At 33.9% G+C, this 15,120-nt stretch overlaps 1 protein-coding gene across 6 annotated transcripts in view; it reads right to left on the bottom strand.

Annotated features, from left to right (window-relative positions):
* The window catches only part of MYO5A (myosin VA), a 202,525-nt gene that overhangs the window by 36,508 nt on the left and 150,897 nt on the right, over window positions 1–15,120 (bottom strand). For 2 of the 6 annotated variants that reach the window (XM_031955218.1, XM_031955216.1), the window contains exons 25-31: window positions 14,097–14,210; window positions 11,313–11,456; window positions 10,981–11,034; window positions 7,172–7,399; window positions 6,070–6,078; window positions 4,107–4,207; window positions 1,392–1,472 (exon numbers count right to left, since the gene is read on the bottom strand). In XM_031955218.1, coding sequence (XP_031811078.1) covers window positions 1,392–1,472; window positions 4,107–4,207; window positions 6,070–6,078; window positions 7,172–7,399; window positions 10,981–11,034; window positions 11,313–11,456; window positions 14,097–14,210 — 731 coding nt within the window. The remainder of the gene's footprint in view (window positions 1–1,391; window positions 1,473–4,106; window positions 4,208–6,069; window positions 6,079–7,171; window positions 7,400–10,980; window positions 11,035–11,312; window positions 11,457–14,096; window positions 14,211–15,120) is intronic. The other 4 variants (XM_031955220.1, XM_031955217.1, XM_031955219.1 and 1 more) reach the window with 2 other exon arrangements.

Here is a 15,120-nt window from a genome sequence, read left to right on the forward strand (position 1 = left end):
AACAAAATATGGCCTTTTGTGAAGAAAAAAAACAAACTTTTTTCAAAGCCCAACATTACTACAATAGAGAAAAAAAAACCTTCAAACCCCCAAACACTACTTGGGGGAAGGGAGGAGGAAGGATGTCTGAATAAATTATTAAATATACATTTAAGTATTTCATAAATGATCATTCAAAATGGAGGTTGGGTTTGGAGTCCCATTTTATGTTTTTGTTTCCCATATCACTTTTCTGCAAATATATTCTCTCTCATTTCCAAAAGATGGAAAAGTCAGGAATAGTGACTCATTGATCTCAAGAAATACAAATCCTAACAAGTACTTCTGAAATATATCATCAATTTTAGATTTGTTCATCAGATGCAGAGCCATATATGTCAATCACAATCCATCTCCCTAACTAGAGACAATGTGAAGATACAAATATTAGAAATATCAATAAAGAAGCTAATACTTTTATGTAGCAGAGAGATACTAGAATACTTAAACAAATTATCATCTTTTTAAAAATTCCTAACTTTAGAGCACTAAAACAAAAGGAAAGACAGTATATTACTTTTATTATTACTCCTCATCCCCTATTATTACATATCTATATTTTTGTGAACATAAGAAACAAGGATATGGTTAGGAATTTATTAGCAAAATTAAAGAAAAGATATTGTTAGGTTAAAAAGATATTGTTAGCTATTAAAATTATTATAGTCTGATTAATAATAGCATATTAAAATATTTGACCCTTTTGGAGACTACAGAATTTGAATATGAGAATTTTAAACCATCACGTTCTGTAGCTATTGAGTGTTTGATGATAAGAAAAATATAAAACAGAAGCCACCTGAACAGCAGCATTAATTTTTATAAATTCTCTCTTACAAAAATACAATTTCTATTTGTTTTTAAAAGCTGATCTTTGGAATGTTAATTGTTTTCTCTTCAAATCTATATTGGCTTAGGGTGTCATATTTGAAGTGTTAATTCTACCAATTTTAAGGATTTTAAATTTTATGACTAAAAGGAAACCCTCCCAATTCATGATTTCATAATTTGAAGTTTCAAATACTAAACAGCTTCCATATTACAGGTAGCTAGCAGATAAATACTGTAGGCACAGTAGCTTAGCAATATCTTATCTGTTTGTTTTTTGATTAATTCAATCAGCAATGGGGCAATTTGGTCTCATTCCCAGGGATGGGAAATGACTAATATATTTTACAAATGTCTAAATTTTGTCTTTAATAGCATCACATGACAGTTATACATATACATCAAATGTTTTGTTATACTTTGCCTATGAATTTAGTTAGTGCATGAAAAAGCCAGAGAAGGCTTCTGTTTGTTAGTAAGAAAACAGGAAGTGATGAACATTCCATTGAGGCAACACACATAACCTGTTGGCTTGTTTTAACCCTTCATAAACCAGCCACAGCTCTTCATCCTCATTCAGCTCATGGCAATCCATAGGGAATGGTCTTCCAAGACAAATGAAAAATGGAAAACATAAAAGGGATACATGATGGTAATGAAATGATGGTCTTATGAAGGACAAGATAGCAAATATTATTTAACATTTATTATTGAGAATGGCAGATATTCTTGACCATGGATGACAAAATTACTATACATATTAGCTTGGTTATTTAAACTGTATTTTTTTAAAAAGGCAAATCATATGCAAAACAGGGAAAATGAAATCATTTGCAAAATAGGGAAAATTATAAAGAAATTGTGTGAGTTCTTTCTGACTTTTTTTAATGGAATAATCATGATACACATAAGAAATAACATATTAAAAAAAGGTTTCTCCTGAATACAGGAGAAATAATATGCATCCCACAATATTAGAGAGATTGACTGCAAAAGACCGAGGGGGTTATCAGAGTAATATCTGGTGGTTATAGCACGAATTCCTTAAGTGAGTGAACTTCCTTCATTTCCTCAATGGGAACTGTCCCAGAGTTTGTGTAGGAATGGGATGGGGAAACATGGTTTGTACATGCAAGCATACACATAGAGTAACCAGAAATTTTAGACACTTCTATCAAATTATGAGGTTCTAAGAATGTATAAAGGTACAATAATATTTATGAACAGCAGCATGCTTTTGGTCTTTGGCATATGTACTTATGTATCTTCTGATAGCAAGTATAGCCCATTATGAGTGCTAGATTACAAAATTCTGGAAGTATAAATTTGTAACAAAGTTAAAATGCTGCTTGTCGTTTCAAAATGGTATATAATATAATTGATCTTTTAGATGTGGAAAATTTTTGGCATATGGCAAAGTTCACGATACTTTCAAGTTTTATGAGGTTTGAAGATGTCCTGACATTGACCCTTTTCTATGATCTTATGAGCTATACAAAGGCAAGTTAGGTATTATTAACTTCTGAAATATATCCTCAATTTTAGATTTGTTCATCAGATGCAGAGTCATATACATCAATCACAATCCATCTCCCTAACTAGAGACAATGTGAAGATACAAATATTAGAAATATCAATAAAGAAGTTAATACTTTTATGTAGCAGAGAGAGAGACTTGAATACTTAAACAAATTATCATCTTTTTAAAAATTCCTAACTTTAGAGCACTAAAACAAAAGGAAAGATAGTATATTACTTTTATTATTACTCCTCATCCCCTATTATTACATATCTATGTAATTTCCTCCACCACTGTCAATATATATCTCCCATCCTCTCCACTACTCCACCTCAAAAGGTTGAAAATGGGAGAAAGATAGCCTTTATATCCTTACCAAAGTTCAGGCAGTGAAATAAAACTGGATTCAGGATTTTCTCAGTTTTGTTTAAACCAGTAAAGAGGAAAAAAGACCTTGACTCTCTCTAAGCAGTCAGGTAAGGCCACAAGTGAAATATCAGTCAAGAATGGCTATACAACAAGGCTTTTTACTCCCTTCCATTCAACATGTTATAAATTTTAATGATTACTTGGGGCTACTCAGAACTTTAGGTACTCCTCAAAATCTTTAAAAATAATACTGAACAATGGAAACCTAACAATGATCTGTGCTTTCTTTTTTTTAATCTTTAGGAAAAATGTATTTCTTTTTTTTATTATACCTTTTTTATTTACAAGATATATGCATGGGTAATTTTTCATCATTGACCCTTGCAAAAACTTCTGTTCCAACTTTTCCCCTCCTTCCCCTTAGCCCCTCCCCTATATGGCAGGTAGACTCATACATGTTAAATATGTTAAAGTATATGTTAAATACAATATATGTATACATATACATATAGTTATTTTGCTGCACAAGAAAAATCAGACTTAGACATAAGGTAAAAATAACCTGAGAAGGAAATAAAAAATGTAAGCGGACAAAAACAAGAGGGAATGGAAATGCTATGTTGTGGTTCATACTCATTTCCCATAGTTCTTTTACTGGGCGTAGCTGGTTCTCTTCATTATTGAACAAATGGAACTGATTTGGTTCATCTCATTGTTGAAGAGAGCCACGTCCATCAGAATTGATCATCATATGGTATTGTTGTTGAAGTATATAATGATCTCCTTCCTGGTCCTGTTCATTTCACTCAGCATCAGTTCACGTAAGTCTTTTCAAGCCGTTCTGTATTCATCCTGCTGGTTATTTCTTACAGAACAATAATATTCCATAACATTCATATACCATAACTTATTCAGACATTCTCCAATTGATGAGCATCCATTCCAATTTCCAGTTTCTAGCCACTACAAAAAAGGCTGTGCTACTCTGATTTCAAATGCAAATCTATTTAAGAATCTATGGTCCCCCTTCAGGAAAAACTTTTTTTTTAAGATCGTTAATAATTATTTGAATTTGTATCCTCAGCATCTAGCACAGCGCCGGTCACAAAGCATGTACTTAACAAACGCTTGTTGATTGATGTTCTACATGTTTCAGATGAAATTTTAAATGGGAATAATTTAGAAAGGTTGGATATACTATAAAACAAAGTCACATATTAGTGACTCAAAAAAATCAATCAAAAAAATCAAAAAATCAAATAATCAAATGATCAAAAAAAAATATTTGCTGCATAAAAATGTCAAACACAGTGATTCAGCAAGCCAAAATAAATAAAAGAACACAACCAACCTGTTTGTTTCCTTCAGACCAATATATGCCTGTGCTATTTCTCCTTTGTCTTTCATTTTCTGTACGTCTTCTAAGAGGATTGTGGAATCTGTCATTGTGTTCTGAAATAGAGAAAGATATTTGCATTATGAGAAATAAATAGTTTGGGGTTCTCAAATAGGGGGATTTTTTTATTGAAGAGGACTACACAGAAGGATTGCTTCCTACTCTGTAATTGCTAAAATCCCTACTGCCAATCTCTCCAGTAACGCACCATTCCAGTAACTTTATCCTTCCCTACCTTGGCACCTTGGTTAGATTCACAGTTAGACCACAGGGTCCTGTCTTGTTCTCATCATCTTCAGCTAAACTAGAGACCTATTCCTGAATCCCACTTTGCCACTAACCCCTGATACCAAAGCCTTGTTATTTTTTTTTTTATCTCTTCTTTGCCATTCACTTTCTACCAGCAGGATAAGCTACTATCTGTCAACTTCAGGACATCTTAACATCAATCTGCCTGCCTAGATGTCTGCCTGTTACTTGCTGCCAAACTCCCTTGATATTACATCCACCTGTTTAGACATTGTCCCATTATCCATGACTAACATTTTATTGGATCATCTATCTTGTTTGGCCTCTGCCATGGCTATTCCAAGCCCACTAATGATAGTGAAATAGAAGTCCCAAACAACTAAAATATACTACTCACTATCCCTATATGGAAAATCATTGGCTTGCCTCTACAGAATACATATATATGCACTTACATTATTATTTATTTTGTACATTATCTATTTCCTATCATTTTAGACAAACTGTTATCATTTTTTATTATATTTTTGCCTTTTGAAAAACAGAACATGATAAAAGTTGTGCTAAATAGAACCCAATTAACATGTGAACAGCCATGACTAATATAATTTCCATCAGGAAGAGCTTTGGTAGTGGTAGCCTTTAGATTGAGGAGAAAGACAGTGTCAGTAAGGGAGAAATATTTTAGTTTGGCAGGCCAGGCACTGCTTCTAATCAATGCAGAGTTGGTAGAACTAAAAGGTTAGAAGAGCAAACATTTTTCACAGGGCACATCTCAGATTAAAAAATTATACCCAGTTCTGTGGGTTCCCTACTAGCATTCAATTTATCGGAACACTTAGACTTCCAGGGATGGAGCTAAGATGGCAGAGCAGTTTCCCTCGAAAACCACAAAAAAAACAAGCCTCTGAACAGAATCTGACAGAATGAAACCTCTGTCCAGCTCAAGATAGAGTGGAAAAATCTTCATGAAAGGTCAGTCTCTCTAGGGTGAAAAGTGTGTTCAGCCCAGTTCAGAAAGACTCTGGGAAAACTGGTGAGAGGGTCTTAATCACAGCAAATCAGCAACTAAGACCCTCTGTACTGGCTCAGTAGAAGAGCAGATCAGGGGGGCAGCTTCCAGTCCCAGCTCAGAAGGCAAACTCTGGAAAACCAGGCTGTTTATTGACAAAACTGTCCTTGCAAACACAAAGGGCCCAATGCTCAAAGCCAACATTCAGAGTTGCACAGGAGGCTTGGGACAGTGACCCCTGTAACTTGAAGAGCAGCGCTCAACCTAAAAGTAAAAAAAAGAAGAAATACCAAAAGAAAAGGAAGGAAAATGAGCAAGAAACAGAAAAGAACCTTGATCATAGAAAGCTACTGTAGTTAACAAGGCAGACCAAAATACCAATTCAAACGAGGATAAAATGTTCACAGAAGAAATCTCAGAGAGTGATATGAATTGGTCTCAAGTCCAAAGAAGCTTCTTGGAAGAGCTCATAAAAGACTTTACAAACTCCCATTATGGAATGAGAGTTGATCAGAAAATAATTTTTGATTTATGCAGTTCTTTTTTTAATAATTTTAACCAGAGAGCATCTATTTCACATGTAAAAAAGTATTTGTAAATGGAAATGAAGATTAAAGAGAGATATTTCAAAATTTTAAAAAAATTCTTTATGATTACCTTGTCCTCCTGGAAATCATAAATTGGCAAGCATAAAAGAAAAAAATAAACTCTTACTTATGCAAATAAATACCACCGTTGATTCTCAATTATAACAGACAAAAGTAACCTAGCAAAATGACAATAACACATTTCTCTGGTAGACCCAATGAAGTTGAACAGAATAAAACTTGAAGGTAGATAAGAACTTATTTTAAATCCTAGCAATTTAAGTCTGAGAAACAAGTATTTAACCTGAGTTTAGACTATTCATCTATAAGATTTCTTTTTTCAAAATTGCATGGTCAAAATTCTAAATTTTAGAACTGGTCATTTACTGGGCCAAAGCTGATTACTGCTGTATTCTTATAGGTATCAAAAACATGAAAGAATATTATGTCTATTAAAATCCCTAGCAATAATGACAAAGCATATAAGTCATTTTAGATTTTAAGGCAGGGTACAGAACTAAGCTTATATGATATTTCAATGAAATATGTAGAAAAATTTCTTAAATGCTTTGGATAATGGTTCTTCTGCCATAGTTTCTAGTTAGCAGTACTAGGTTAATATACTTGTTAGGTATATACACTGATTTAATTTTCTTTTTTTTCTCTATATAACATACATTCATCAAATACTTCTAGTGAAAAACATGGTTCTTGTCTTCAAGGAGTTTCTCATTTCTCACATTGACTTATGCAATACACTATTGATTGAACTTCCTGTTTCAATACAAATTCATTTTCAAATATTACCTTTAAAAGCAAAACAGTAAAAGGCCCATGGAGAATTTCATTATCATATCCAAGTGGCAGATTTTAAAATTCATTTTTAATACCTTCCACAGAAAGCTATGAGTCATTTTACTGATGTCAACACTTTTAACATGAAAATTTCCTCAAATAAGAATGCTATAAAAGGCTTTTCTTAAGTACTTTTCTTAAAAGTGTGCTTTATTAAACTTTCCATAGGATTTAGAACATGTTCTCTGTTTTGACTATCAAAAAGCTAGCAATTTAATCTTGATTGTCTTCCAAGTGATAGGAAATAGGCAACTGGCATGATAATTTCTTATCTGTAATTTGGTGGGCAAGTTGACCTAGGATAAGCTAGCACTTACCTTAGGTTGAATAGCTTCTTTCTGGCTCACCAGTTGAGACCTCAGGATGAGGACTTCTTCTTTTCTAACATCCAGTTCTTCACTAACTGAAGTCAACTGTTCCATGAGGACTCTGTAGGCAGGAGCACCTGGAGCAGTCACTTCAGGAGCACCCTTTTCACTGAGGGCTTTACGTAACTCATTCAGTTCATTCTTTAGCTTCTTGTTTTCTGATTCCAGTTCTTGACGCTACATGAAATAAAGCCGTACCACTTAGAGTCACATATTGTTTGTATACTGCCTTTAAGCTAGGTCATTAGAATTATGTTATGAAAGAACAACATGGGTTGTTCAAATAGAGTAGAGAAAGGCATTTCCTCTTTACCCATCTGCAACTCTATGTGGTAGAATTGAAGGTGTAGTGCATTAAGTATTTTGCTTCATAGTCTCTAAGACAAATTCCAGTAAGAAACTATGTTCCAGGCCTGCCTGCCTGCCCCAGGTGTGGTTTGAGCACAGACTTGAAAAGCCTGCTCTGTTTTGTAATGATCATTGGGTATTCAGTGTAGTCCTGGTTTGTCCCCATTCTGAAGAACTCTAAAGATTCTTGGATCTAATCAAATTTGGAGGTGAATAAGCCATTTCCAGTTAACAAGTTCAAATGGTTAGCTCCCTGAAATATTTATCAATGTTCTTTTTCTGACTCTGGTAAAAATGATGTGGAAAATAACACACAAGTTTAGATTCTATCTATACTTAATGTCTAGTAAAAAGACATGTATCTAAAAAAGAACTAGCTTTATGGTGTTTTATTTAGCACATGTCATAAATAATATTTCTTCATAAAGTTTTAATATTTAAATTTTAAGAGGCCATCTTGAGATTATATTTTCCTGTCATAAACATTTTAATATTCTTATTAAGATTGTTTATTATGAAAAAATATAACCTCTCTACTTTTCCCCCTCATTTGTTAGTTACTCTTACAGAATTCTGGACCATTTTTTACTAGATTTTAAATGCAAACATGCTAACAAAGGCTTGAGTTTCTTTATAGCCATCTGCATCTAGAGGGAGGGCTGTGGGGACTGGGTGTGGAGGTTGGCATGTTTTCACTTTTGTTGTTTGGCTTTTTTTTTCCCTTACTTTTTTTTCCTTTTTGGTTTGGTTTTTCTTGTGCAGCATGATGGATATGGAGGTGTATTTGGAGAGACTGGGCATGTTTGGCCTATGTTGGATTGCTTGCTGTCAGGGGAAGGGAGGTAGAGGGAAGGAAGGGAGAAGGGTTTGGAGCATGAGGTTTTGTGGGAGTTAAGGACTGTCTTTGTTGTGTATTTTGAAAATAAGAGATTTATTAAATATTTTTTAAAACAATAAAAAATTTCTTTACATACCACATATATCTATGTATATACACATACACATGTACATATATAAGCATGTCTGACACACACATAAGCACATTTGTGTGTGTAGCCAACATGTAAAGGACTCTTGGGGTTAGGATGACATAAAAGTTCTGTTCTCTGTTCTCCTGGCCTGTTCCAGTCCATTTCACCCAATACCTTTGGACTCTAACTCATGAATATCCAGGTATGCCCTTTGGCTTATCCACTCAAACTGAATGATTCAGTATACGTGCTTAGGAGGTATTTGTTTTCCTGTGATATTAAGGCATGGTTGGTTCTAGGAGGTAAATGAAATTTGTCTTTTTGGTCTACATTTCAGGTTCCTGCCTATCTTAGCCACCCCAAGTTTGGTGCTTCCATAAAACTTGTTGGGACTGCAATGATAATCCCTTAGACTCAGGCTTTCTGTATGTTCCAAAAAAATAACTGCCCAATTGGATACATTAACAAACACACTGATGAGAGAAAGTTAAAGAGATAACTCACTAATCTCCCTATCCCATAGGAAGTATATTATCCCAACTATAGCCTTCTCCCAGTGATACTCCCACTTTTTTGTAACTTTCCTAACTGGAGCAATAGCTCCAGTGGTAGAAGTTTCAGGTGAGAGACTGAGAGGATGATGCCATGGCACCCCATTGTGATAAGACCACAATATCCTCTGACAAGGGGGTCCGTGTAGTGACAGATCTGTAACACCATATGGAGCCAGTGCACATTACTAACACAGAAAGTGAATTCCACAGAAATTGTGGCAAATGTAGATTTAGTACATGAAGAGAGAATAAAATTAGTCATAAGAGCAGGAATACTTAAGCATATCCTTGATATGCAGGGTCATAACCCTAGCAACTGCAAAATTTGGGGACCTAAAATCTGAAAGGTCCTATGAAGCAAAACTACAGAGAAAAAACATATGAAATCATATGGAATATAGAAAACTGATTCCCTCTGATAACAATGCTTCTGGGACCACCCTTTCTCACAGACCTAGGCTCATTGGTCTTGGTGTGATATACTTTACTGACCACTGTCATTTCCAGACTCATTACTCAGCAAACTCTATTCATTTGAGGTTCATTCAATCCAAATTAACTATCTAATGCAAAATCCCAGAACAATTCATCAATGATTACAGTGCCTAGACCACAGTCTCTCTTTCACTCCAACTCTTACCTTCAGCCTAGGGAAGTTCAGCATAATCATATTTCCTCAAATACTCCAACTTCCCAGTTCTTCTGTCTACTAAGTTCTCACGACCTATTTTTCCACTTTAATTCAATTACACAAAGTGATGGTCATAGCCTTGATCTTGCTATTACCCATAAATATTCCAATTTCACATTTATAAACTCCAAAATTCCTTCATCTGATCAACATATTATCATTCCATCTTTATGTCTTATGACCCCTCACTCTTCTGCTTTTCATGCTATGACTATCACAATAACTTTTTAATTCCCATAACCTAACTCTCTCCCATTCTAATCCATTCGCCACTTAATAACCTATTTTATTTTATTTATTTTCCTAAAGTGTAAGTTTATGTTAAAGTGTAAATCATGTCATTCCTCTACTCAAAAAAACTTAACTGACTCCCAATTGCCTCCAGCATCAAATACAAAATCCTTTGCATAGCATTTAAAGTTTTTAATAATCTCATTTCTACTTTTCCCATCAAGTTATGTTTTACTCCTCTCCACACACTTTATGATTCAACTACACTGGTCTTTTTACTGAATCTAATACAAATATACCCTCTCCTGTCACAGAACTTTCATACCGAATGCTCTCCATGCTTAGAATGCTCTGCTTTCTCACCCTCTAGCTCTTAAAAATCACTAACTTCTGTTTGCTTATTTTTTTCCCTTTCTCGTGTTTTTTTCCCCTTTGACCTGATTTTTGTTGCGTGGCATGACGAATATTGAAATATGTTTAGAAGAATTGCACATGTTTAACCTATATTGGATTGCTTGCTGTCTTTGAGTGGTGGGAGAGAGAGGCAGGGAAAAAATTTGGAGCACAAGATTTTGCAAAGATGAACACTAAAAGCTATCTTTGCATGTATTGGAAAAATAAAATACTATTAAAAATTGAAGAATTGTAATTTAAAATAAATAAATAAATAAATGCTACTGTTTTTAAAAGATCACTAACTTCAAGACTTAGCTCAAATGCCATCTTTGATAGGAAACCTTTCCCAACCCTATGAAGTTCCTTTTCTTTTTCTCTACATGTAATCTATATGTAGTTATATATTAATTAGAATGTAAGCTCTTTTACAATCTTGGAATGTTTTCACCTTTCTTTGTAAGAAAGCACCTGATTCGTAGAAAGCACTTAATAAATGCTAGTTAACTAGAAAATTTTGTTATTCATCTACCAGTAGTTTCCTGTTGCTTTTAAAGCTGTCAGAATTACCTTGAGGGATTCATATTCCAGTTCAGCACCTCTAATCTGAGGTCTTTCTTCTTCCTAGGAGAAAATGAAATAAAACAATGTTTCCTTTTATCTCTAATCATAATTCTTAGTGTGTTTACTTTATCCTGAAGGATATAATTTGCTACTTATCGAGAATTCTATACCAATCTCTATGATTAGTGTTTGGTGACTAATTTGGGGGGTAAATTATATTCATTTGAAATCTTTGTTTAAAGGGGGATGAGAAACACCCAAGTAAGAATCTAATGATATAGAGTTTACTTTTTTGTATGGATGGATAATGTCGATATTGGTCAACTGACAATGAATACCTTAGCCTTGCTTCGGAGTATTTGCTCCTCTTTTCGGTCAAGTTCATCCTGCATAGCTTGCTTTTCCAGTTCCAATTCAGTTACTCTCTTCTGGAGCTTGAGGAACAAGGACATATCCAGAGGTGCCTTCTTCTCACTTGGCTCCTATACCACAAAACAGGTCATCATCAGTGAAGATCAAGAGAAAGGTTAATGAAAAGAAAAAAAAAGGAAAATAGAAACAGTATCAACCAAAACAATATCCTTCAATATGACTAACAGAAACCTTTTCCAAAATCTAGTTGTACATAATAGAAACCAATGGGAAAATAAAGGTGCATAATTCAGCAGCATTTCTTAAGTGCTTACTATTTACAAAGTGCTGGGCTAAACTAAAATCCCTCCAGGGATTAGTTGAATCCCTCCAGAATCTAGTCTACCAGAAGAATAAAAGAGCAATGCAGGTCATAGAGGGAGCAGCCTTTGAGGATGAGTTCTAAATTGTGAATACAAGACAAGAGGAAGAAAAAATTAACAAGAAACTTTGTATCTTGGAGCCATCAAATATTACCCTCACTCCTTTTTTTTTTTTAAAAAAAGATCTTTTCCCTTAATGTAGAGGGAGAATAATTTAATGGTGGGGTGAAGAAGAATATATATAAAATTTCCTTAAATATTGTCTTAAAATTTTTCTTTCTGAAATTTTCTATAAATATTTTATAAAAATTTCTTCTTCTGTTAAAAACAAAACCAATATCTAAAGATAACTACTTAGAACAAATGACCAAAGTGATCCAGTCAACTCCAGCTTTTTAGCAGCTCTATTTTTGGGATATATAGAGTCATGGAATATCACAATATCTGAAGAATTCAAGTTGAGGGACACCCAAAGATCAATGGAAAGATATACTATGGATGTAAATAGGCTGCAATATGCTATCAATTAAGAATTTTTATTCTCAACTAGATTTTATATAAGCCTTCCAGATTTGCAATGCACTTTATAAATATTATCTCATATTCTTACAGCAACCCTGGAAAGTAAGTGCTATTATTATAAGCATTTTACATTTTACAGTTGAGGAAAATGAAGCAGACGAAGATTAAAAGATTTGCCCTGGGTCCCATAGATAGTAAATGTTCAAGGTAGGATATGAACTTGGCTCTTTCTTCTATAAATGTATCTACTGATCCACCATTGCCATAGCAATATGACAAAAAAAAATTATCAGAGAAATGTATTATCAGGAAAGAAAGTGGACCAACTGTGTGCCAAGTGGAAGAAACCATCAAGTTGAAAAGCCCATGTGCTGCTTCACTAAAATCCACATAAAGACATGAGGGAAAGTATTAAATCAAACATGGAACATTTTCAGGACATATCACTATTTACTCACAAATAACTAGGCCTCCAGCTTTTCCCTAAGTCCTTCTTGCTCAGTCCAAACTGAACAGATAAGAGAAGGAGGGTATAAGGTCATGGAAGATAAAATTGTACACAGATTCCTGGTGTTTGTTAATTTTTAAAAGCATTTTTATAATACAAACAATTCTTTTGCCATGAAAATAATCCTGATTCATCTGTTGCATGGGTTTGGATCATCATTGGGTTTTTTTTATCTACAATAATGAGTCTGTTCAACTATAAACCCCAGATAGTTCTTGATGTTCCCTCGAAGAATGGGATCATAACTTACTATTTACTGTCTTTATGGAGACTGATTTCGTGAACATGACACAAGCTTAGCAATATGCATTTCTCAAAATAATGTGATAGTAACATTTTGCTAATAGGTAAAACTAACAAATGAAAGAAAAGAGCTATTTGGCTCTTTTTGAAAGTATTTCTAGAACTAATGTTCTTCTGATTCTGAACTGAACTAGTTTGAAAAGGAGGGGGACTCTAAAACAGTCCAAAATAGTTTTCACTGCTCATGATACAAAACACAAAAACAAAAATAAAAGTTTATAAATTTTTTCCAAGCATTGCTATGGAACAAAATTATATTTCTAACAAGTGGTATCAAATTAGGCTCAATGGTTTTGTTAGCCTAATTGTTTTGCTTTGTTTATTAGCCAAATAAGCAATACCTAAGCACAAGCTGTTCAACACTATTTTCAAGATGTGATTTCAAGATAGTAAGTCTCCATTTGTGAATGATATGCAAATTATCTGTGTTTGGTACAAAATCTCATAGGCCAAATTTTTTCAGATGCAAAATCTGAATGAGAGTTGTAAATGAGTCAGTCAAGTATTAATAATCTTAATAAACGAGCATTTACTAAGTGCCTATTATGTGCCAGGCACTATGATAACTGCAGAATATAGAAAGGCAAAAGATAGTCTCTGCTCACTAAGAGCACATTGTCTAAGAAGAAGAAAGGATTTTTCTTTCAAATTAAGTAAAAATCATAATTAAAATATATATAATTTTTGGTATAGTAGAAAAAGAACTGAAGTTGTGATCAGAAGACCCAAGTTCAAGTCTAACTAAGATTTATTATCTCTGAAATTCTTGAGCTTTCTGGTTCAGTTCCATCTTTTGCAAAAGGAGGAGAATATTACTTATACTACCTACCTCACAAGGTTATTTCTAAGGAAAGCAATTTGTAAACCTCATTTACTTGTAGTATGAACTACTACTATTAAAGTATCAATATGCCAATTCATTAGGTGATGCAATAATTATGGGTTCTGTATCTGCAAGGATCTTAATTCAGCAACAAAAATTGTTATGTGAACAACAAGAGTAGTCACATTGCTACTCTTTATTGGAAATTAAAGAGCAATGCTATAAAACTCACCTCCACCCTCAATGGAATGTCTTCAGTCTCTGTAATTTCAGAGCTAAAAGTATATTCAGATTCATTGCTGCTGTGGGTAGAGTCAGTTCTTCTGTGTCCAGGCTTAGGTACATGCTGAAAAGCAATATAATTAAGGAATAAGTGACAGAGACTAGTTCCATGTTTACTTGATGACAATCCCCCCCAGACTGGTACTGGGGCAGTGAGGTGGTACAAAGGATGGAGCAGTTGGCCTGGCAGCAGCCCAAGTTCAAATCTGGCCTCATATGCCTCAACTTCTGTTTGCCTCAATTTTCTCACTTTAAATTGGGGTAATAAAGTAATCACTTCTCAGGTTTGTTGTAAACATTAAATAATGTTATTTGTAAAAAGTTTAGCACTGTAACTGGCACAATAATAGATAATATATAGATGTACACTATTATTATTTTTATTACCCAATTGATTTGATACAGGATTCACTTTACTTATATGATATCCAATCTTCTGAAGGTGAAGATATCTTTCCTTCTACTATATTGAATGCTCCTCAAAAAAATAGACAAGTGAAACCAGAATGGCAAGCCAGTAACAGTATACCCTAGTGAAAAGTGCTTGTACTAGCTACATTCTCTAAACTTTTAAAAAGTAGATGACCATGTTGCATGAGTAATATAAGATAAAGAATGAACATGAGTTTGGTGTTATAATCAAATAGGTTTATACAAAAAAATCGGACATTTAATTTTAAGCATGAGTGTTGCTTCATTATATAATGGACAGGACAGAAATTAATAAGTGGTTCATATAAATGAATTTAACTTGTATTACAACTAAGCAAGGCTGGTGTCAGATAGGGGAAAGAAGATGCTGTGAGGTTTCTCTGAAGGTTCTTGGTTTTGTACCTCAATCAATCAATAGACATTTGTGAAGTGTCTACCCTGGAATAGACACTGTGTATAGCATCCCCAAAGGGCCTAATTTGGCTAGAACTCTCTACTTTTACAAGAAGGAGCACCCATGGCCCATGTGCTCAAGAAACTGG

Source organism: Sarcophilus harrisii, chromosome 2 (genome assembly GCF_902635505.1).
Source record: "Sarcophilus harrisii chromosome 2, mSarHar1.11, whole genome shotgun sequence".
Classification (NCBI taxonomy): domain Eukaryota; kingdom Metazoa; phylum Chordata; class Mammalia; order Dasyuromorphia; family Dasyuridae; genus Sarcophilus; species Sarcophilus harrisii.